Source organism: Schistocerca piceifrons, chromosome 5, assembly GCF_021461385.2.
Source record: "Schistocerca piceifrons isolate TAMUIC-IGC-003096 chromosome 5, iqSchPice1.1, whole genome shotgun sequence".
Classification (NCBI taxonomy): domain Eukaryota; kingdom Metazoa; phylum Arthropoda; class Insecta; order Orthoptera; family Acrididae; genus Schistocerca; species Schistocerca piceifrons.
The window spans coordinates 384237192-384260061 of record NC_060142.1 but is presented as its reverse complement, the minus strand read 5'-3'; the positions used below and the strand labels follow the sequence as shown (position 1 = coordinate 384260061).

The window sequence follows — 22870 nt, the reverse complement described above, 5'->3', positions numbered from 1 at the left end:
GAACGGAGTCATGCAGAAACTCGACGTGGCATGGATTCAACAAGTCGTTGGAGTCCCCTGCAGAAATATTCAGCCGTCCATAATTCAAAATGGTTCAAATGGCTCTGAACATTATGAGACTTAACATCTCCGGTCATCAGTCCCCTAGAACTTAGAACTACTTAAACCTAACTAAGCTAAGGACATCACACACATCCATGCCCGAGGCAGGATTCGAACCTGCGACCATAGCGGTTGCGCGGTTCCAGACTGAAGCGCCTAGAACTGCTCGGCCACCAGCGGCCGGCCCGTCCATAATTGCGAAAGTGTTGTCGGTGCAGGATCTTGTGCACTTGTGCACGAAATGAGCTCTCGATTGTGTCGCATGCAAGTTAGATGGGATTCATGTCCGGCTATCTGGGTGCCCAAATCCAGAATGTTCTTCAGACCAATCGCGAACAACTGTGGCCTCGTAACATGGCGCATTGTCATCCATAAAAATTCCATCGTTGTTTGGGAACGGCTGCACATGGTCTCCACATAGCCTGAAATAACCATTTACAGTCAGTGGTCGGTTCAGCTGGACCAGAGAACCCAGTCCATTCCATGTAAATGCATCCCACACCACAAGGGAGCCACTACCAGATTGTACAGTGCCCTGTTCACAGCTTGGGTCCACAGCTTCGCGGGATCTGAGTCATACTCAAACCACATCATCATCAGCTCTTTCCAACTGAAATCGGGACTCATCTGACCAGAACACGGTTTTCTAGTTGTGTAGGGTCCTACCGAAATGGCCATGAGCCCAGGAGAGACACTGCAGATGATGACGTGCTGTTACAAAGGCACTAGCGTCATCTGTTGCCCTGGTCCATAAACACGAGATTTCGTCGCACTATCCTAACGGATACACCCACCAGGGTAGCCGAGAGCGCTAACGCGCAGCTTCCTGGACTCGGATAGGCGCGCCGGTCCCTGATCTAATTAACGGGGCGGATTAACGACAAGGGCCGATGTGCCGCCCAGCCTGGATGAGGTTTTTAGGCGGTTTTCCACATCCCCCTAGGTGAATACCGGCCTGGTCCCCATTTTCCGCCTCAGTTACATGGCTCGCAGACATCTGAACACTTTCGCACTATTCCATGGATTATACTCGCAACAGACAGTTGGGGTACACTAATTCCGTCCTGGGGGTACGGGGTGGCGGCAGGAAGGGCATCTGGCCACCCCTTAAACATTAACATGCCAAATCCGATTAACGATGGCTGACGCTGCGTAACTGCGGGACAAGGCTCAAGTGATAGATTGATAGATCCTAATGGATACGTTAGTCGTACCTGTCACATTGACTTCTGCGATTATTTCACGCAGTGTTGCTCGTCTGTTAGCACCGACTATGCAAACCCCGATGCTTTCGGTCGTTAAGTGAAGGCCGTCGGCCACTGCGTTGGCTGTGGTGATTCTCGACACTGTGGATCTCGGGATACTGATGTCCCTAACGATTTCCGAAATGGAGTGTACCATTCGTGTAGGTCCAACTACAATTCCGCCTTCAGAGTCTGTTAATTCTCATCCTGTGGCCAGAATCACGTCTGAAACATTTTTACATTAATCACCTGAGTACAAATGACAGCTCCGTCAATGCACAGCCATTTTATACCTTGTGTCTGTGATACTACCGCCATCCGTATATTTGCATTTCGCTGTCCCATGACTTTTCTCACCTGTGTGTAGCATAGAGACGCTCTCCAATTAGAAACTGTCCTACTGGATACATATCGACAGAGGCATAGTCAACTACTCTTGTAAACTTGAGCTTAAGTTCCTGTATTTTTCGTCAGTATATGAGGCCTGCCTGACGTTGGTTTAGGTCTGGTTGTTTCTAATCATTTTCACTTCATAATCGCATCAGCAACAGTCGACTTTGGTCGCCTCAGAAGGGCTAAAATGTCACAGATGCATTTATTACCAGATTTCATCGAACGACTGGTCCAAGTTCGAAATCACTGAGCTCTCCTGAGAGACGCATTTGCTGTTACTGCTTCTCTGCTGACAACACAGTATCCCCCTTCCCCCACCCTGTACCCTTTTACACTGGCTCATCCGCCTCTTCTGACACCTATTGGACTATTCCGCATTACTTATAACTGTCCTCATACACTATTGGCCATTAAAATTGCTACACCAAGAAGAAATTCAGATGATAAACGGGTATTCATTGGACAAATATGTTAAACTAGAACTGACATGTGATAACATTTTCACGCAATTTGGGTGCATAGATCCTGAGAAATCAGTACCCAAACAACCACCTCTGGCCGTAATAACGGCCTTGATACGCCTGGGCATTGAGTCAAACAGAGCTTGAATGGCGTGTACAGGAACAGATGCCCATGGAGCTCAAACACGATACCACAGTTCATCAAGAGTAGTGACTGGCGTATTGTGACGAGCCAGTTGCTCGGCCACCATTGACCAGACGTTTTCAATTGGTGAGAGATCTGTAGAATGTGCTGGACAGGGCAGCAGTCGAACATTTTGTGTATCCAGAAAGGCCCGTACAGGACCTGCAACATGCGGTCGTGCATTATCCTGCTGAAATGTAGGGTTTCGCAGGGATAGAATGAAGGGAAAAGCCACGGGTCGTAACACATCTGAAATGTGACGTCCACTGTTCAAAGCGCCGTCAGTGCGAACAAGAGGTGACCGAGACGTGTAACCGTTGGCACCCCATACCATCACGCCGGGTGATACGCCAGTATGGCGACGAAGAATACACGCATCCAATGCGCGTTCACCGCGATGTCGGCAAACACGGATGCGACCATCATGATGCTGTAAATAGAAGCTGGATTCATCCGGAAAAATGATGTTTTGCCATTCGTGTACCGAGGTTCGTCGTTGAGTACACCATCGCAGGCGCTCCTGTCTGTGATGCAGCGTCAAGGGTAACCGTAAGCATGGTCTCCGAACTGATAGTCCATGCTACTGCAAACGTCGTCGAACTGCTCGTGCAGATGGTTGTTGTCTCGCAAACGTCCCCATCTGTTGACTAAGGGATCGAGACGTCGCTGCACAATCCGTTACAGTCATGCGGATAAGATGCCTGTCACCTCAACTGCTAGTGATACGAGGCTGTTGGGATCCAGCACGGCGTTCCGTATTATCCTCCTGAACCCACCGATTCCATATTCTGCTAACAGTCATTGGATCTCGACCAACGGCGGCAGCAATGTCGCGATACAATAAACCGTAATCGCGATAGGCTACAATCCGACATTTATCGAAGTCGGAAACGTGATGGTACGCATTTCTCCTCCTTACACGAGGCATCACAAAAACGTTTCACGAGGCAACGCCGGCCAACTGCTGTTTGTGTATGAGAAATGGGTTGGAAACTTTCCTCATGTTAGCACGTTGTACGTGTCGCCACCGGCGCCAACCTTGTGTGAATGCTCTGAAAAGCTAATCATTTGCATATCACAGCATCTTCTTCCTGTCGGCTAAATTTCGCGTCTGTAGCACGTCATCTTCGTTGTGTAGCAATTTTAATGGCCAGTAGTGTACTTTTTATCAGATAGCGTGTGTAGCGCGTTATTTTAGATGGTAGATCAGGGCCGGCGGCGTACCTGCGGCGCCATGTCTCCCGCGGCGATGGCCTGCCGCAGCTGGGGCGCGTCCTCGGCGTTCCTGTTGCCCGGCGCCTCTGCCGCCGCCCGCAGCAGCCGGCCCACGCTGCAGTGCGCCCAGCCCGCCGCCGCGCGCACCACCTTGTCGCACAGCGCCGCCTTGTTGCTGCCCGGACCGCCTGCACAGCAGCACACACACACACACACTCACTTCAACTAAACACACGGACACAATAAAGGCAGGAAAAACAACTCCAGTACACAGAATTAACCCGAATTTCAATGACAAAACGTTTTGTAGGGTGTTCATTGGCAGGACACTTACAAGGGAACCTCCCCATCGCACCCCCCTCAGATTTAGTTATAAGTTGGTACAGTGGATAGGCCTTGAAAAACTGAAAACAGGAAGAAGTTGTGTGCAACTATGAAAAAAATAAGCAAAATATACAAACTGAGTAGTCCATGCGCGAACATAGGCGACATCAAGGAGAGTAGGGCCTCAGGAGTGCCGTGGTCCCGTGCTTAGCGTGAGCAGCTGCGTGACGAGTGGTCCTTGGTTCAAGTCTTCCCTTGAGCGAGAAGATTAGTTTATTTTATTTAATTTATGACCATCACATCCACAAGAAAACCTAAATCGGGCAAGGTAGAGGAATCTTTTTACCCATTCGCCAAGTGTACAAGTTAGGTGGGTCGACAACGTATTCCGGTCATGTGACGCACATGCCGTCACCAGTGTCGCACAGAATGTATCAGACGTGTTTTCCTGTGGAGGAATCGGTTAACCTATGACCTTGCGATCAAATGTTTTCGGTTCCCATTGGAGAGGCACGTCATTTCGTCTATTAATCGCACAGTTTTGCGGTGCGGTCGCAAAACACATACACTAAACTTATTACAGTGAACAGAGACGGCAATGAACGAACGGACAGTTCATAACTTGGCGAAAATAAAGAAAGTAAACTTTTCACTCGAGGGACGACTTGAACCAAGGACCTCTCGTTCCGCAGCTGCTCACGCTAACCACGGGACCACGGCACTCCTGAGCTCACACTATCCTTGATGTTGCCTATCTTTGGCATGGACTACTCAGTTGGTATATTTTGCTTATTTTTTTCATAGTTCCACACAACTTCTTGCTGTTTTCTCGATTGATCTGTGTTAAGTTTTTCAAGGCCTATCCACTGTGCCAACTTATAACTATATCTGAGGGGGGTGCGATGGGGAGGTTCCCTTGTTAGAAGGTGCAACAGTCTACCAAAGAGACTGCTTACACTACGCTTGTCCGCCCTATTCTGGAGTATTGCTGTGCGGCGTGGGATCCGTATCAGGTGGAACTGACAGATGACATCGAAAAAGTACAAAGAAGGGCAGCTCGTTTTGTATTATCGCGAAATAGGGGAGATAGTGTCAGAGAGATGATACGTGAATTGGAGTGGCAATCATTAAAACAAAAGCGTTTTTCGTTGCTACGGGATCTTCTCATGAAATTTCAATCACCAGTTTTCTCCTCCGATTGCAAAAACATTCTGTTGGCACCCACCTACATAGGGAGAAATGATTTTCACGATAAAATAAGAGAAATCAAGGCTCGCAGAGAAAAATTGAAGTGCTCGTTTTTCCCGTGTGCCGTTCGAGAGTGTAACGGTAGAGAGACAGCGTGAAGGTGGTTCATTGAACCCTCTGCCAGGCACTTTATTGTGAATAGCAGAGTAGTCACGTAGATGTAGGAATATTTTCTGACAGGGAGAGGCAACTAGGTTCAGATTACGGATTTCATTTACTTCAAACTTCGCACACTTCTAACAGTCCATTAGAGCAACATAATGTGCAAGTTGTACACCTTACTACTTAGACGATTTCCAGAAAACCGAAGAATCACTTTACGTGTCATTGAAGTACCGCAGCGTCGTGACCTTGATCACGATTTGGCGGCCGTCAGGTGGTTAGCGTTCAAGCTCCGTAATCGGTGGATCACTGGATCTAGTCTCGCTCATGTTTCTCTTTTACTTGATACTTTTTCAGCTCTATTCACATAATTTCATGCATACAAGTTGTTCAAAAATGTTCAAATGTGTGTTAAATCTTACGGGACTTAACTGCTAAGGTCATCAGTCCCTAGGCTTACACACTACTTAACCTAAATTATCATAAGGACAAACACACACACCCATGCCCAAGGGAGGACTCGAACCTCCGCCGGGATCAGCCGCACAGTCCATGACTGCAACGCGCTCTGGGAGGCCATCATCAGGCTGAACGGATCAAAATGTGGAGAGAATGCGGTAACTTTTAAACAATGACTGTCGAGTTGAGGGATCGAGTTGGCCATGTCCGCCTGGCAATCAAGGACGATTGGATTCTCCACCACGACAACGCGCCTTCTCACACGTCGCGCACCGCCGCCGAAGTTTTCGTCAAGCTCAACGTGACAACACTGCCGCAGCCACCCTACCGCCCTGGTTTGGCTCCAAGTGACCTTTTCCTTTTCCACCAAATCAAGACAGGCCTAACAGGGAAGGGATTCGACTCCATCGACGCCATCCAGCAGGCTTTGACTAGAGTCCTCGACAGCATGACGCCCGAGGCCTTCCAGAAGGGGTATGAACAGTGGAAGACGCGCTGGCAGCGCTGTGTTGATGCTGAAGGATCATATTCTGAAGAATTTTATTCCGCTGTACTTAAATGTCCAATAAATTTCTAGTTCTGAGTTAAGTCTTGAAACTTTTGAATCACACACTGTTGTACAACATTTGAAAGGTAATATGATGAAAAGACATGTGTATTTGCATGAACTTTCATTGAATTCTCAACGTTATTTGGTTGTTTGCTAATTATTAGGGTTCCAAATCTCTTTCAGTAAAAAACGGAACCCTTACAGCATCACTTTGTTGTCCGTCTGTATGTCTCTCAAGATACATTTTTCTCAGAAACGGGCAGATGATCAAGTTGAAGTTTATGTCATATGGGCTGGCCGAGGTTGTCGAGCGGTTCTAGGCGCTACGGTCTGGAACAGCGCGACCATTACGGTTTTATTAGCTATGACACACAGCGAACACAATCAGCTGCCAGGTTTTCATCTTCTTCCCAGTTCATGTCCATGCACTGAAGATCCTTCACAGAAGTTTGTTTTCTGGCCGTGGATAGAACGGTATAGGTGATTAATAATCAAAACGTCCTCTGCCTCAGGTGAGAACCCCACAACCGCTTGAACTCTGAATAAAAATCGTCAGCAGTGGCAGCCGAAGACTTCTGGCATACGAAGATAGGAAGTCACCCTCATTCAGTCAATGACCTTTTCTAAAATGGTAGAGAAGCGGACAAAAGTTGAGGACACTCTCTTGCTCTCGGATGGGGAACTGCCCCCAAAGGCGGAAGAATCAGCAGCGATCCACGGAATGAGGATGTAGAAGGCAATGGAAACTACTACATTAAAGACCATAATGTGTATCCGCAGGACACGGGATCTGAACCGAAAAAAATCTAAAATGGAAATACTAATATAGTGGGAATCATGGAAGTAAAATGGCAGGAAGTCAGAGTTTCTGGTCAGATGAGTTCAAAATGGCTCAAATGGCTCTGAGCGCCTACAACCGCTCGGCCACCCGGGCCGGCTCAGATGAGTGCAGGGTGATATTAAGAGCAACGGAAAATGGTAAAATACGAGTAGGATTCGTTGTGAATAGGAAGATAAAGAAAAGAATGAGTTACCGTGAAAAATTCAGTGATAGGGCTACTCTCGTCAGAATCAACAGTAAACCAACCCGAACAACGATAGTTCAGATATACAAGCCGATGACGGAAGCCGAAACTGAGGTGACAGAGAAAGCACATGGCGATATTTAACGGGTACATCAGTACTTAAAGGGAGAACAAAATCTAATAGTCACGGGAGACTTGAATGCGGCCTTAGGGAAAGAAGAAAGGGTTACGCGAGAATATGGGGTTGGTACACATATCAGCTAAAAATAGCGAATACTCTGTTCAAGAATCACGAGAGAAAGAGGTACACTTGGAAAAGGCCACGAGATACTGGATCATCTCTGTTAGATTACATCATGGCCAGACAGAGATTCCGGAATCAGATACTGGAGTGTAAGGCATACCTAGGACCAGATATAGACTCAGATCACAATTTACCAGCGATGAAAAGTAGGCAGAAGCTTAAGAGACCAGTAAGGAGGAAGCAATGCGCAAAGAAGTAGGATACAGAAGTACTTAAGAATAAAGACATACGCTTGAAGTTCTCTGAGGCTATAGGTACTGCGACAAGGGACAGATCACTAGTAAGTTCATTTGAAGAGGAATGGCTGGACATATCTGTAAGGTGCAGTCGCGAAAGATTGAAAGAAGAACGCAAGTACAAAGAAGATAACTGCAAAGAAACCATGGGTAACAGAAGAAATACTTCAACTGATCGATGAAAGAAGGAATTACAAAAACGGTTTGGGCAATCCAGGAATATAGAAACTAAGTCGCTGAGAAATGAAATAAATAGGAAGTGTGGGGAAGCTACGACGAAATGGCTGCATCAAAAATGTGAAGAAATCGAAAAAGAAATGATTGTCGAGGGCCTGACTCAGCATATAGGAAAGTCAAAACAATCTTCGGTGAATATGAAAGCTAGGGTGTTAACATTAAGAGGGCCAAGGAAATTCCACTGTTAAATGCAGAGGAGAGAACGGACAGGTGGAAAGAATACTTTGAAGGCCTCTATGAGGAGGAAGTGATGACATGGTAGAAGAAGAAACAGGAGTCGATACAAAAGAGATAGGGGATCCAGTATTAGAATCATAATTTACAAAACCGTTGGTAGGCTTAATATCGAATAAGGAAGAAGGGCTCGATAACTTTCCATCAGAATTTCTAATATCATTGGGTGAAGTGTGAAGTTGCAACAAAACAACTATTCACGTTGGTGTGCAGTATGTACAGGGTGTTTCAAAAATGACCGGTATATTTGAAACGGCAATAAAAACTAAACGAGCAGCGATAGAAATACACCGTTTGTTGCAATATGCTTGGGACAACAGTACATTTTCAGGCAGACAAACTTTCGAAATTACAGTAGTTACAATTTTCAACAACAGATGGCGCTGCGGTCTGGGAAACTCTATAGTACGATATTTTCCACATATCCACCATGCGTAGCAATAATATGGCGTAGTCTCTGAATGAAATTCCCCGAAACCTTTGACAACGTGTCTCGCGGAATGGCTTCACATGCAGATGAGATGTACTGCTTCAGCTGTTCAATTGTTTCTGGATTCTGGCGGTACACCTGGTCTTTCACGTGTCCCCACAGAAAGAAGTCACAGGGGTTCATGTCTGGCGAATAGGGAGGCCAATCCATGCCGCCTCCTGTGTGTTTCGGATAGCCCAAAGCAATCACACGATCATCGAAATATTCATTCAGGAAATTAAAGACGTCGGCCGTGCGATGTGGCCGGGCACCATCTTGCATAAACCACGAGGTGTTCGCAGTGTCGTCTAAGGCAGTTTGTACCGCCACAAATTCACGAAGAATGTCCAGATAGCGTGATGCAGTAATCGTCTCGGATCTGAAAAATGGGCCAATGATTCCTTTGGAAGAAATGGCGGCCCAGACCAGTACTTTTTGAGGATGCAGGGATGATGGGACTGCAACATGGGGCTTTTCGGTTCCCCATATGCGCCAGTTCTGTTTATTGACGAAGCCGTCCAGGTAAAAATAAGCTTCGTCAGTAAACCAAATGCTGCCCACATGCATATCGCCGTCATCAATCCTGTACACTATATCGTTAGCGAATGTCTCTCGTGCAGCAATGGTAGCGGCGCTGAGGGGTTGCCGCGTTTGAATTTTGTATGGATAGAGGTGTAAACTCTGGCGCATGAGACGATACGTGGACGTTGGCGTCATTTGGACCGCAGTTGCAACACGGCGAACGGAAACCCGAGGCCGTTGTTGGATCACCTGCTGCACTAGCTGCGCGTTGCCCTCTGTGGTTGCCGTACGCGGTCGCCCTACCTTTCCAGCACGTTCATCCGTCACGTTCCCAGTCCGTTGAAATTTTTCAAACAGATCCTTTATTGTATCGCTTTTCGGTCCTTTGGTTACATTAAACCTCCGTTGAAAACTTCGTCTTGTTGCAACAACACTGTGTTCTAGGCAGTGGAATTCCAACACCAGAAAAATCCTCTGTTCTAAGGAATAAACCATGTTGTCTACAGCACACTTGCACGTTGTGAACAGCACACGCTTACAGCAGAAAGACGACGTACAGAATGGCGCACCCACAGACTGCGTTGTCTTCTATATCTTTCACATCACTTGCAGCGCCATCTGTTGTTGAAAATTGTAACTACTGTAATTTCGAAAGTTTGTCCGCCTGAAAATGTACTGTTGTCCCAAGCATATTGCAACAAACGGTGTATTTCTATCGCTGCTCGTTTAGTTTTTATTGCCGTTTCAAATATACCGGTCATTTTTGAAACACCCTGTAAGTACAGACAATGAGACATTGTTCTAGCCTGACGGATATGCACTCTGATCCAGCAACAATTTCAAGTAGTATGTCTATTAACTGAGTATAGTTGGCGTGAGAACTGTGGCTTTACAAAGTGGTTCATACTCAGGGGAAGTTTGTGAAGTGCAACTAGCCAGTTTACGGTACTGTGAAAATCAGAAACATATTACGACAGTTCGTGTTTTTTAAATACAGGCAGTTATTTGATATTTTTGGATTTTCTAAATTGGTCCATTTAATAAACTAGTAATAAAAGTTATTAAGTTTTGCTTGGTCATATACAAATGACGCGGGATTGCACGGTTTAATATTAATATCGGATTGGTTGTGATGCATATCAGCCTATCAAAGCACAGTACGTCCGCGCGTACTTTGTGGGCTAAAGAATTGCTTCTTGAGGTCTAACAAAATTCCAGAGCTCAGCCAACAACATATCTGGATGCGTACACTAGGAGATCTGAATAAATGTGATAATTTTGTGGAACAATGAGTAAAACTTGACCGTGGAATGCCGCAAAATGAGCGCGAACGTGTGAGAAAGATGAACACATGAAATCCCGATTTTTATATGCAAACTGTGACTTCTGAACAAACTAAAATCCGTGTGGCGTGCTGTGCAAGTCGGGGCCGGGAACTGAACGTTCGAAAGGATCGAATTGTGTAATATTTCAGCGAGCATTCTGCCACGGACAGTCCGTTTTGTAATCTTTTTGGTAACTGGTTCGGTTAGATACCATGAGCTGATTATTAGCGTTTTGTAATCTTTTCGGTTAGATACCATGAGCTGATTATTTGCGTTTTGTAATCGTTTTGGTAACTGGTTCGGTTAGATACCACGAGCTGACTATTACGATTGCAGTGATTGTATGTAGGTGTTGAAATTGTAACTTAAGATTAGAACGGGCTTGGCGAGGTTTTTGTATCAAACGAGTAACAAAGGTACTGAAGTTTTCACTCGAAAACTATCATTTAACAGCTCAGTTTACTTGAAACTGAATATCTTTAATGCAACCTGCGTATGCAATTAGTGCTACTGGTTCTACTACAGCTTGTCCAGTCGAGCAACACTGAATCGCTTCTAACTAGGAAGGCGTGTGTACGACTGCAGAAGACGTGATCACCGCAAGGTGAGGGGACATTTCTGTAGGATGAACAATAACAATCGCACTGTTGCACCTTGCCGGCCAAATAATGGAAGTGAACATTTTCTACAACTAAGATGCAAACCGGCATACCTCCGAGTCGAGCAAAAGCGTGCGGCGCTGACCTCGGCTACGGAGGCAGGTATAATCTCAATAGTCTCCACTAATAAGGTGTAGATTAACATACCCTCACTTGATTTCTTTTCACTAATGTGACAAATGCTGTCAGTCTTAAATCTCATCGAGGATATAATGCAACCAAAAGCGCATGGATTGGAGATAATCTCACAGCCGAAATGTTCGACGAATCATAAACATTAGTATCATGACGAAACAGTACTAAATCTGTTTCGATAGCTGAATTTAAAAAAAAAAAATGGAACTCATTATACTGGAATTTATTGCTGGACTCAGAAGTCTTTTCTGAGATCATAGTCATTTTACATAGTTTCTTTTACTGTGACATTTAAGTTTTTGTAAAGTCATTTCTACTAAATACTGAAAGCACGTTAGTGTCTTATATTTTACTTAAAGTTCTCCATATTAGCATAATAGCTACAATATAGCAGGTCAGCAACTGGAAGCAGTTAATTCCATAAATTATCTGGGAGTAGGCATTAGGGGTGTTTTAAAATGGAATGAGCATATAAAATTAATCGTCGGTAAAGCAGACGCCAGACTGAGATTCATTGGAAGAATCCTAAGGAAATGCAGTCCGAAAACAAAGGAAGTAGGTTACAGTACACTTGTTCGCCCACTGCTTGAATACTGCTCACCGGTGTGGGATCTGTACCAGATAGGGTTGATAGAAGAGATAGAGAAGATCCAACGGAGAGCAGCGCGCTTCGTTACAGGATCATTTAGTAGTCGCGAAAGCGTTACGGAGATGACAGATAAACACCAGTGGAAGACTCTACTGGAGAGACGCTCAGTAGCTCGGTACGGGCTTTTGTTGAAGTTTCGAGAACATACCTTCACCGAGTCGTCAAGCAGTATATTGCTCCCTCCTACGTATATCTCGCGAAGAGACCATGAAGATAATATCAGAGAGATTAGAGCTCACACAGAGGCATACCGACAATCTTTCTTTCCACGAACAATACGAGACTGGAATAGAAGGGAGAACCGATAGAGGTATTCAAAGTACCCTCCGCCACACACCGTCTGGTGGCTTGCGGAGTATGGATGTAGACGTAGAATTCCAAATATTTTTTATCTTACAGGACAACTCTTACATTAGGAAAGCACACAATTATATAGAATACAAAAAATTACTCGTACAAAATTTTTGATTTTTTAGAGAAGATAAGACGAAACACTTTACGCAAGTGACAGAAATGTCACAGGTACACCTATTCCTCGCTAGGGGTATGTGAAGATTTTGATGCCTGTGATGTTCAGAGACAGTGATCACACTACCGTGCGACGAAAATTATTTTAGAGGTGTTACTGGACACGTCATTCAATTACATTAACGCACAACAGACATCTGCGTGCTAATGATTGTCTAACTCACTCAAAGCACCCAGGTGTTTCACGAATAATAACTGAAGCTTCAGCCGAACGGGCAACCAGCTGTTATGGAGCGTCTATCAGTGTCTCGATCGCCAAACGTCTTACTCCCTCCCACGAAAGAGTAATGCAGAGTTAACTTTCCGATCAGTAAGAGGTAACTTTGTTACAACTGGAATTCCGTTGTCTAAGTGTTGCATACAAAACAGTAAAAACAACTGTGTACTTTGGCCTAAGCCAGCCCAGGACAAGATTTTCGCTCCAGAGTGGGCTCGCTCTCCATGGGCGCAGTCGAGTCTACTCAGCGCTAGGGACTACTGTTATCGCTGAAACAACCGGTTTCCATTTAAGTCGGTTTTTCCCCATCCCAGATTACCATGACTGTTAAAATCGTTAAAAATAACCGGTTTATGAAATAATCGAGTTTCCGTTTTTTATTTCTATTATTCTTTATAATAAACGCAGAAATCTAACGAAGATTGGAGAATTTTGACTCTCTCAGTTTCAAGTTACGTAGAATTAAAATATTACATTGAACAGGCAAATAAAAGAAAAGTTAGCCCATCTACTGTTCGCTCCTTTTCTCGGAAACTGATATGTGGTTGGATACTACAAAAAATCATCAGTATCTTACTGATTCTAATTTTTTGGAACTCCACTAAAAAATCGTACCACTATTTGGGCATTACAAATAGTCAGTGCTAAAGGGTAAAAACTTAGGTTGATGAACTCTGTTTTTCCGTCTTCAACGACTACAAACAGATAAAGGCATATTACGTAGACACAGGAAGCAGATGAGCTACTTCCTGTTTTTTTTTGCATACTATGAATGAAGTTTTGTTAAGTTTCTAATTTATTACTGTTACCATAATTTACTTCCCCTTTTATTATTTCACAGAAATCGTACAAAAAATATTTAATCTTTTAAAGCAAATTAAACATTGTACTTCATTGCTAAGTCATTTCGTAAAAATATATCCAGACTAGGGTTGGTGCCACGTTACAATACAACGGATGATCGGCGACGACAGCGAGAATCCAGCGTATAGAACAGGTGGGGGCAGGTCTTCCACACTGCGCGTACATGCGTGTCTTAAGCCACGACACACAGCAACAAGGACATTATCCTCTCAACAATGCTGTACCAATTCTGATGCCATGTGTTCGTTGCTCGTTTCTGTCGCCATTGTTATTAAAATGGCACTCACTGATTGTTTCTTCTAATTTCTTAGAATAATGCTATATTTCAAAACGATGTAAATTTTACGAATAAAAATTAAACCTTTTTTTAAAACGATTTATTTAAAAACGAAAAATTTTTGCACTGCTGCTATTTCTAATTGATATTCCGATATTTTATTTGGTTGTTAATAAAAAATCCTACTATAACCGAGACCAAAAAGATATCAAGAAACTCGGTTATACTAGAGATATCAGTTTTGACAGATTGGTTTTTCGCATTCTTACTCAGATGACCGATGACTAAAAAAATTCATATTGGACATTGTAATGAAAATAGCATTGTAACAATGTCACAACTGCAATAGAAATTCATTGTTAATGGCTTCTAGAAAATCAATAACTTATCCTTAGAGTTCCACTCTCATAAAAATTTGATCAACTGCCAAACTGTAAAGTGTCGCTGAGGAAGGTTATGGAGCTACAAAACTAATTCTTCCTCCGTAATTACTTTAAAGTAGAGCAGATGTGTTTATGTAATTAAGTGAATTAGGTGAGAAAATGTAATGTTCCTTGTAACACACTGAAATTGTTTCTTTCTTGAAACAGTTGTGGATAATAACTGAGATACTAAAAACAGCTGTTTAAGAAAACGAGTTATATAACCGCACATAAAACAGTGATGAGGGGTTGAGGAGTTCTGTAAGTTATGAGGAAAGAGAAATGCTGCCTCTGCCAGAAGACTGTAGAACAACAGTCCGTGACAGAGTTCAATAAACGTAGCGTGAGGTCTTGTTTTATGTGTATTATTTTCAGACCTCCAACCGCACGAAGAACCGTACAGTCAAAAAGCTAAATGTTGACCTCGAGTACTGTATTCAACACTGCGGAAGTGTGGTCACTGTTTGTACACACACCTGCATGATGATAGTATCCGTGACTAAATAGATTTTGGCGTGAGATCTGAATAGTCGTTTGGCAATACCAACGTACACAACATTCCATGAACTCAAGTGTTTCGTAATAAATTATGCACATGCAGCAATAAACCGTTATTTCAACACTGCTGTCTTCTATTACTGCCAATGGCGAAATTGTTGTAAAAACACGAGATATCTATATCGCATAGGTTAATGAAGATAAAGGATAATTAAGATAAAGCTATTCTAGATGGTGCCTCGTCACGATTCCCAAAATTATTGCGTTAAACAATGTACAGGGGAAAGTAATGAAGGGATTGTAAAGATGGTTCCTTTGGAATACCGCAATTGAGCAGTACGTTTGCACAGGATTCAAATCCGGAGCTTTACTCCCGCAGTCAATGCACTTGACGAACGATCTATCCAGGAATCGAAATCCAAGCTTCAGTTCTAAACTTGAAGCTGAGAAAATGAGTAGTGCGTTGTGCCTAGATAGCTCAGTTGGTAAAACAGCTGCCGCGAAATACAAAGGCTTGGCTTCGAGTCGAGGTTCGGCACGCAGTTTCAACATTATTCAGATCCAAGAGCCGCTCTCGATGGCTATTATCTTTGCCTTGGCGACGACCTTTCCGTCAGCCAGGTAACCTGAGAGTGACAATATACAGGCGGTAGACAAAAATACGAAAACCTGAATAACACATCACATTACCGTGCCTAATAAGGTGTAGGAATAGTATTGTCATTCAAAGCAGCTTCCAGTGGTCTGGGATTGGATAAATATACACTACTGGCCATTACAATTGCTACACCACGAAGATGACGTGCTACAGACGCGAAATTCAACCAGCAGGAAGAAGATGCTGTGATATGCAAATGATTAGCTTTTCAGAGCATTCACACAACGTGCTGACATGGGGAAAGTTTCCAACCGATTTCTCATACACAAACAGCAGTTGACCGGCGTTGCCTGCTGAAACGTTGTTGTGATGCCTCGTGTGAGGAGGAGAAATGCGTAACATCACGTCTCCGACTTTGATAAAGGTCGGATTGTAGCCTATCGGGATTACGGTTTATCGTATCGCAACATTGCTGCTCGCGTTGGTCGAGATCCAATGACTGTTAGCATAATATGGAATCGGTGGGTTCAGGAGGGTAATACGGAACGCCGTGCTGGATCCCAACGGCCTCGTATCCCTAGCAGTCGAGATGACAGGCATCTTATCCGCATGGCTGTAACGGATCGTGCAGCCACGTCTCGGTCCACGAGTCAACAGATGGGGACGTTTACAAGACAACAACCATCTGCACGAACAGTTCGATGACGTTTGCAGCAGCATGGACTATCAGCTGGGAGACCATGGCTGCGGTTACCCTTGACGCTGCATCACAGACAGGAGCGCCAGCGATGGTGTACTCAGTGACGAACCCTTGTGCTCGAATGGGTAAACGTCATCTTTTCGGATGAAACCAGGTTCTGTTTACAGCATCATGATGGTCGCATCCGTGTTTGGCGACATCGCGGTGGACGCACATTGAAAGCTTTATTCGTCATCGCCCTACTGGCAAGTCACCTGGCGTGATGGTATGGGGCGCCATTGGTTACACGTCTCGGTCATCTCTTGTTCGCATTGACGGCACTTTGAACAGTGAACGTTACATTTAAGATGTGTTACGACCCGTGGCTCTACCCTTCATTCGATTTCTGCGAAACCCTACATTTCAGCAGGATAATGCACGACCGCATGTTGCAAGTCCTGTACGGGCCTTTCTGGATACAGAAAATGTTCGACTGGTGCCGTGGCCAGCACATTCTGCAGATCTCTCACCATTTGAAAACGTCTGGTCAATGGTGGCCGAGCAACTGGCTCGTCACATTACGCCAGTCACTACTCTTGATGAACTGTTGTATCGTGTTGAAGCTGCATGGGCAGCTGTACCTGTGCACGCCATGCAAGTTCTGTTTGGGTCCACGTCCAGGCGTATCAAGGCCGTTATTACAGCCAGAGGTGGTTGTTCTGGGTACTAATTTCTCAGACCGAGCGAGGTGGCGCAGTGGTTAGCACACTGGACTCGCATTCGGGAGGACGACGGTTCAATCCCGTCTCCAGCCATCCTGATTTAGGTTTTCCGTGATTTCCCTAAATCGTTTCAGGCGAATGCCGAGATGGTTCCTTCGAAAGGGCACGGCCGATTTCCTTCCCAATCCTTCCCTAACCCGAGCTTGCGCTCCGTCTCTAATGACCTCGTTGTCGACGGGACGTTAAACACTAACCACCACCACCACCACCACCACCACCACCACTAATTTCTCAGGATCTATGCACCGAAATTGTGTAAAAATGTAATCACATGTCAGTTCTAGTATATTTGTCCAATGAATACCCATTTATCATCTGCTTTTCTTCTTGGTGTAGCAATTTTAATGGCCAGTAGTGTAGGTCATGTGTAGTTTCCAATGGAATTTATACCATTCTTCCTGCAAAATATGGTAAGTTCAAGTAACGATGATGTAGGTGGGTAGCGGTCAGGCGCCCTTCTCTCTAAAGTATACCGAAAAGGTTCCATAACAATGAGATCAGGGGAAATAAGACAATTCAAACTCACCCTCACAAAACCATTGCGCCGCGCGGAGTGGCCGCGCGGTTAGAGGCGCCATGTCACGACTGCGCGACCCCTCCCGTCGGAGGTTCGACTTCTCCCTAGGGCTTGGGTTTGTGTGTGTTGTCCTTAGAGTAAGATAGTTTATGTAGTGTGTAAGTCTAGGGACCGATGACCTCAGCAGTTTGGTCCCTCAGTAATTCACACACAAAACCAGTACTGGACGATGCGAGCTACGTGAAAAGGGGCCCTGTCGTCTTGGCCTAAGGTAACGCCATTTGTGAAGAAACATTGTACCATGGGATAGACCTGATCAACCAAAATAATCACATAATCCGTGGCAGTAATGTGACCTTGCAGAGAAGCCAAGGGGCCCATGGAATACGACGGTATGGCTGCGAAGATCATCACCGAATTCGCGCCGTGTTTCACTCTTGGGACGTAAACTCTGCCAGAAGTCGGAAACAGTGTGAAACACGACTCATCCGACCAAATGAGCTTCTCCTATTGCTCCATAGTCCAAATTTCATGGCTTCGGCACCAAGTTTTCCTCTTATGGGTATTTGCATCACAGGTAATTGGCAGAGTTCCAGCTCGTCCTGCATTGCACTGCTTACGGAGGTACCCTCGTGTTGTTTTACTGCTGACAGGAGTCGCGAGTGCGAAATTCAATTGTTTAGTGACTTTTTCAGCTGAAGTCCTTTTATTTTTCATCACAATCTTCTTCAATGACAGTCTGTCACGATCACACACCACACATTTTTGTCCATATTGTGAGCGTGGATTAATTTTTTCCGCTTTGCTTTGTACTGTATAGATCTTCGATACGGTGCCTCTTGAAGCACCAAACAGTTCGGCTAATGTGATAGAGATTCAATCAGGCGCTGTATCTGTGTTCAGTTTTATCGATTTCAGCTGTTCATTAACACCACCCAGATTGATATCTACACTGACGCAAAAGAAATCGTAACACCAGGAAACAGTTGTGCGACATAAACGAAAGTTGGTAGGCGTGTTTTTGCATCTGAGAGAAGATGTCGATTCAAATTTTGCGCCAGTCGCATAAGGGTGGCGCTAGTGGTGCCACTATGATGATGCAGATCACCTTTGCTTTAAACACACGTCGTGAGCGTCAGTCACCGTAGAGGTTGGACTTGGGGATTTGATTTTAGTCAAGAATGCCTTTATGGAGGAAAAAACGCCATTATCAGTACCTCGCAAAGTTTGAACGAGGTCGTTTAATAGGTGTACGAGAAGCTGGATGATTCTTCTGCGATACTGCAGACAGACTTGGGAGAAACGTAGCCACTGTACATGACTGCTTGCAGTCATGGTCACGAGACTGTACAGTCGCAAGAAGACCGGGCTCCGAAAGGCCACGTGGCACTACCGAAAGGAAAGACTATCGTGTTCGGCGTAGAGCTTTGGCGCATCGCATTGTGTCTGCAGCAGCAATGTGAGCAGCAGTTGGTGCCACAGCGACACAAAGAACTGTTAAAAATCCGTTGCTTCAAGGAAAGCACTGGTCAAGACGGCCCGCAACTTCCACTGACCCCAAAACGCTGCCATTTGCGACTTGAGTGGTGTCAAGCGAGAGCTCATTGGAGGGCAGGGTGGAGGTTTGTTGCGTCTTCTAATGAAAGCTGGTTCTGCCTCGGTGCCACTGAGGACATATTGTTGGTTTGAAAGAGGTCAGTTGGGGGCCTTCCACGAACCTGTCTGCGCGCTAGACACACTGCAGCTGCACCTGGATTTATGGTCTGGGGTGCGATTTCGTACGGCAGCGGGAGCTCTCTCGTGATTATCCCACGCACCCTGACTGCAAATTTGTTCGTCAGTCTCATTCAATCTGTTGTTCTGCCATTCATGAACAGCTTTTCAGGGGTTGTTAGTACAGCGCTCGCCCACATTCCGCTGTTGTAACCCAACATGCATTACAGGGACTCGATATGTTACATTGGCCTAATCGATCACCGAGCACATAGGGGACATCATCGGAGGACAACTCCACCTTCATCCACAACTAGTTCACAGCCAGCACTACTGCGAATTACTGTGGGTAGAGGTTATACTCAACAGCCGTACCAAAACAATGATTGGATCCTTCTACCGGCCACCGGACTGATATAATAGCTGAAAGGTTCAAAGAAAAGTTGAATCTCATTACAAATAAGTACCCTAATCATACAGTTATAATTGGTGGAGACTTCAATCTACTCTCGATTTGTTGGCGAAAATACATGTTCAAAGCCGGTGGTAGGCAGAAAACATCTTCCGAAATTGTACTAAATGCTTTCTCTGAGAATTACTTTGAACAATTAGTTCATGAGCCCACACGAATTGTAAATGGTTGCGAAAACACACTTGACCTCTTAACCACAAATAATCTTGATCTAATAGAGAGTGCCATGACGGATACAGGGATTAGTGAACACAAGGTCATTGTAGCGAGGCTTAAAACCATATCAACTAAAACCACTAAAAATAGACCCAAAATATATCCGCTTAAAACAGGAGATAAAAATTCGCTTGATACCTTCCTAAGAGAGAGTCTCCATTCCTTCCAAGTTAATGGCTCAAATTCAAAGATACAGTATCGACAGCAATAGTCAGATTCATACCAAAAAGTTAATAAGAGACGGGACTGAGCCACCATGTTACACAAAATAAGTCAGAACTTTGTTGCAGAAGTAGCGAAAAAAGCATGCCAAATTCAGAAGAACGCAAAATCCCCAAGACAGGCTAAGTTTCACGGAAGCTCGAAATTTAGTGCGGACGTCAATGCGAGATGCTTTTAATAGTTTCCACAATGAAACATTATCTCAAAATATGGTAGAAAACCCAAAGAGATTCTGGTCGTATGTAAAGTACACCAGTCGCAAAAAAACAGTCAATACCGTCACTGCACGATAGTGATGGAAATGTTACCGATGATGGGGCCACTAAAGCGGAGTTACTAAACACAGTTTTCCGTAATTCCTTCACGAAAGAAGACGAAGTAAATATTCCAGAATTCGAAACCAGAACAGATGTTAGCATGAGTGATATAAAAGTAGATACCTTAGGTGTTGCGAAACAACTCAAATCATTTAAGAAAGGCAAGTCTTTCGGTCCAGATGGTATACCAATCAGGTTCCTCTCAGAGTATGCAGACGCACTAGCACCTTTCTTAGCAATCATATACAACCGCTCATTTGGCGAAAGGTCTGTTCCTAAAGACTGGAAAGTAGCACAGGTTACACCAGTATTCAAGAACGGAAATAGGAGTAACCCATTGAATTACAGACCCATATCACTGACCTCAATTTGCAGTAGGATTTTGGAGCATATACTGTACTCGAACATTATGAATCACCTTGAACAAAATGACTTATTGATACATAACCAACACGGATTCAGAAAATATAGTTCTTGTGCAACACAAATAGCTCTTTTTTCCCATGAAGTAATGAGTACTGTCGACAAGGGATCTCAGATCGATTCCATATTCCTAGATTTCCAGAAGGCTTTTGATACCGTTCCTTACAAGCGACTATTAATCAAATTGCGTGCATATGGAGTATCGTCTCAGTTGTGTGACTGGATTCGTGATTTCCTCTCAGAGAGGTCACAGTTCGTAGTGATAGACGGTAAATCATCGAGTAGAACAGAAGTGATATCTGGCGTTCCGCAAGGTAGTGTCGTAGGCCCTCTGCTGTTCCTGATTTACGTAAATGATTTAGGTGATAATCTGAGCAGCCCCCTTAGATTGTTTGCAGATGATGATGTAATCTTCCGTCACGTAAAATCATCAGACAATCAATTACAAAATGATCTAGAGAGAGTTTCTGTATGGTGCGAAAAGTGGCAATTGGCACTAAACAAAGAAAAGTGCGAGGTCATCCACATGAATACTAAAAGAAATTCGATAAATCTTGGGTATACGATAAATCGCACAAATCTAAGGGCTGTCAATTCGACTAAATACCTAGGAATTACAATTACGAGCAACTTAAATTGGAAAGACCACATAGATAATATTGTGAGGAAGACGAAACAAAGACTGCGCATTGTTGGCAGAACACTTAGAAGATGCGACAAACCCACTAAAGAGACAATCTACACTACACTTGTCTGATCTCTGCTCGAATATTGCTGCGCGGTGTGAGATACTTATCAGGTAGCATTGACCGAGGACATCAGAAAAGTGCAAAGAAGGGCAGCCCGTTTCGTGTTATCGCACAATAGGGGTGAGAGTGTCACTGATGTGTTACGCGACTTGGGATGGCAGTCACTGAAAGAAAGGCGGTTTTCTTTGCGGCGCGATCTATTTACGATTTCAATCACCAACTTTCTCTTCCGAATGCGAAAATATTTAGTTGACACCCAGCTACGCGGGGAGAAATGATCATCATAATAAAATAAGTGAAATCTGAGCTCTAACGGAAAGATTTAAGTGTTCCTTTTTCCCACACGCCATTCGAGAGTGTAATGGTAGAGAACTAGTATGAAAATGGTTCTATGAACCCTCTGCCAGGCACTTAAGTGTGAATTGTAGAGTAACCATGTAGATCTAGATGTAGATGTAGAAGCGCCCTTGTATGGATTGACCAAGTGCAAAAGGCATGGAACTCCTTCCCACCAACTGACATCCGGCATCTATACGACACAATGGATGCACGTTTGCATGCTTGCATTCAATATTCTGACAGTTACACGAGTTATTAACGTACTAACGTTCCACGTTTGCAATGGTGTACCTCGCGCTTACATCAGTCTATGATCTTGCAATGTGGATCACTTAAATAAGTTACCGAAATTTCATTACTCTAAATTAATTATTTTTTGGTATTGCGATTTTCTTTCAATATACGAGTACCTCTCATATTTGCACTAGCGCAAGAATGAAATATGGTAATACCTAGGATTTTTCTTGGTGAAGGTGCATTCACCCTTTACAGTGAATGGATTATAAATTGTTCTAAAATGGAAACGGACGTGGAAGTAAACGAGAGTAATCACTAGGAAAGTGCCAAGCCTGTCTGTAGACTATGATGTATGGTGCAGACACTGACCTATGACCCAGATGACCGGCGGGAAGCCCTTGGCAGGCGCGCGGTACACGGGCACCGCTTCCACGGCCGGCGGCGTGACGGGGGCGGCGGGAGGCGTCGAGTTAGTCTGCGCGGCCAGCATCGGCTGCGCCAGCACCGCCTTGGAGGCGGCGATTTTGTTCACGGCCATCTTGTTGGCGACGGCAGCTGGCGGGCCTCCGTTACGGATGTGGTTGTTCTGGGCAGGTGCGGGGGCGGGCGCGGGTGCGACGGTGGCGCCGCCGCCCAGGAGGCCAGGCGTCGTGGGCGGCACGGGGGCGGCGGGGGCGGTCGTGTCGTGCACGCCCAGTAGCCGCAGCGCCGCCGCCCGGAAGT

The 22870-nt window shown here is 44.8% G+C and overlaps 1 protein-coding gene across 1 annotated transcript in view; it reads right to left on the bottom strand.

Moving 5' to 3' along the window:
- The window catches only part of LOC124799005 (adenylate kinase isoenzyme 5), a 466936-nt gene that overhangs the window by 50644 nt on the left and 393422 nt on the right, over nt 1-22870 (bottom strand). The window contains exons 6-8 of the mRNA XM_047262541.1: nt 22809-22870; nt 22517-22622; nt 3609-3787 (exon numbers count right to left, since the gene is read on the bottom strand). The exon at nt 22809-22870 is cut by the window's right edge and continues 37 nt beyond it. Coding sequence (XP_047118497.1) covers nt 3609-3787; nt 22517-22622; nt 22809-22870 — 347 coding nt within the window. The remainder of the gene's footprint in view (nt 1-3608; nt 3788-22516; nt 22623-22808) is intronic.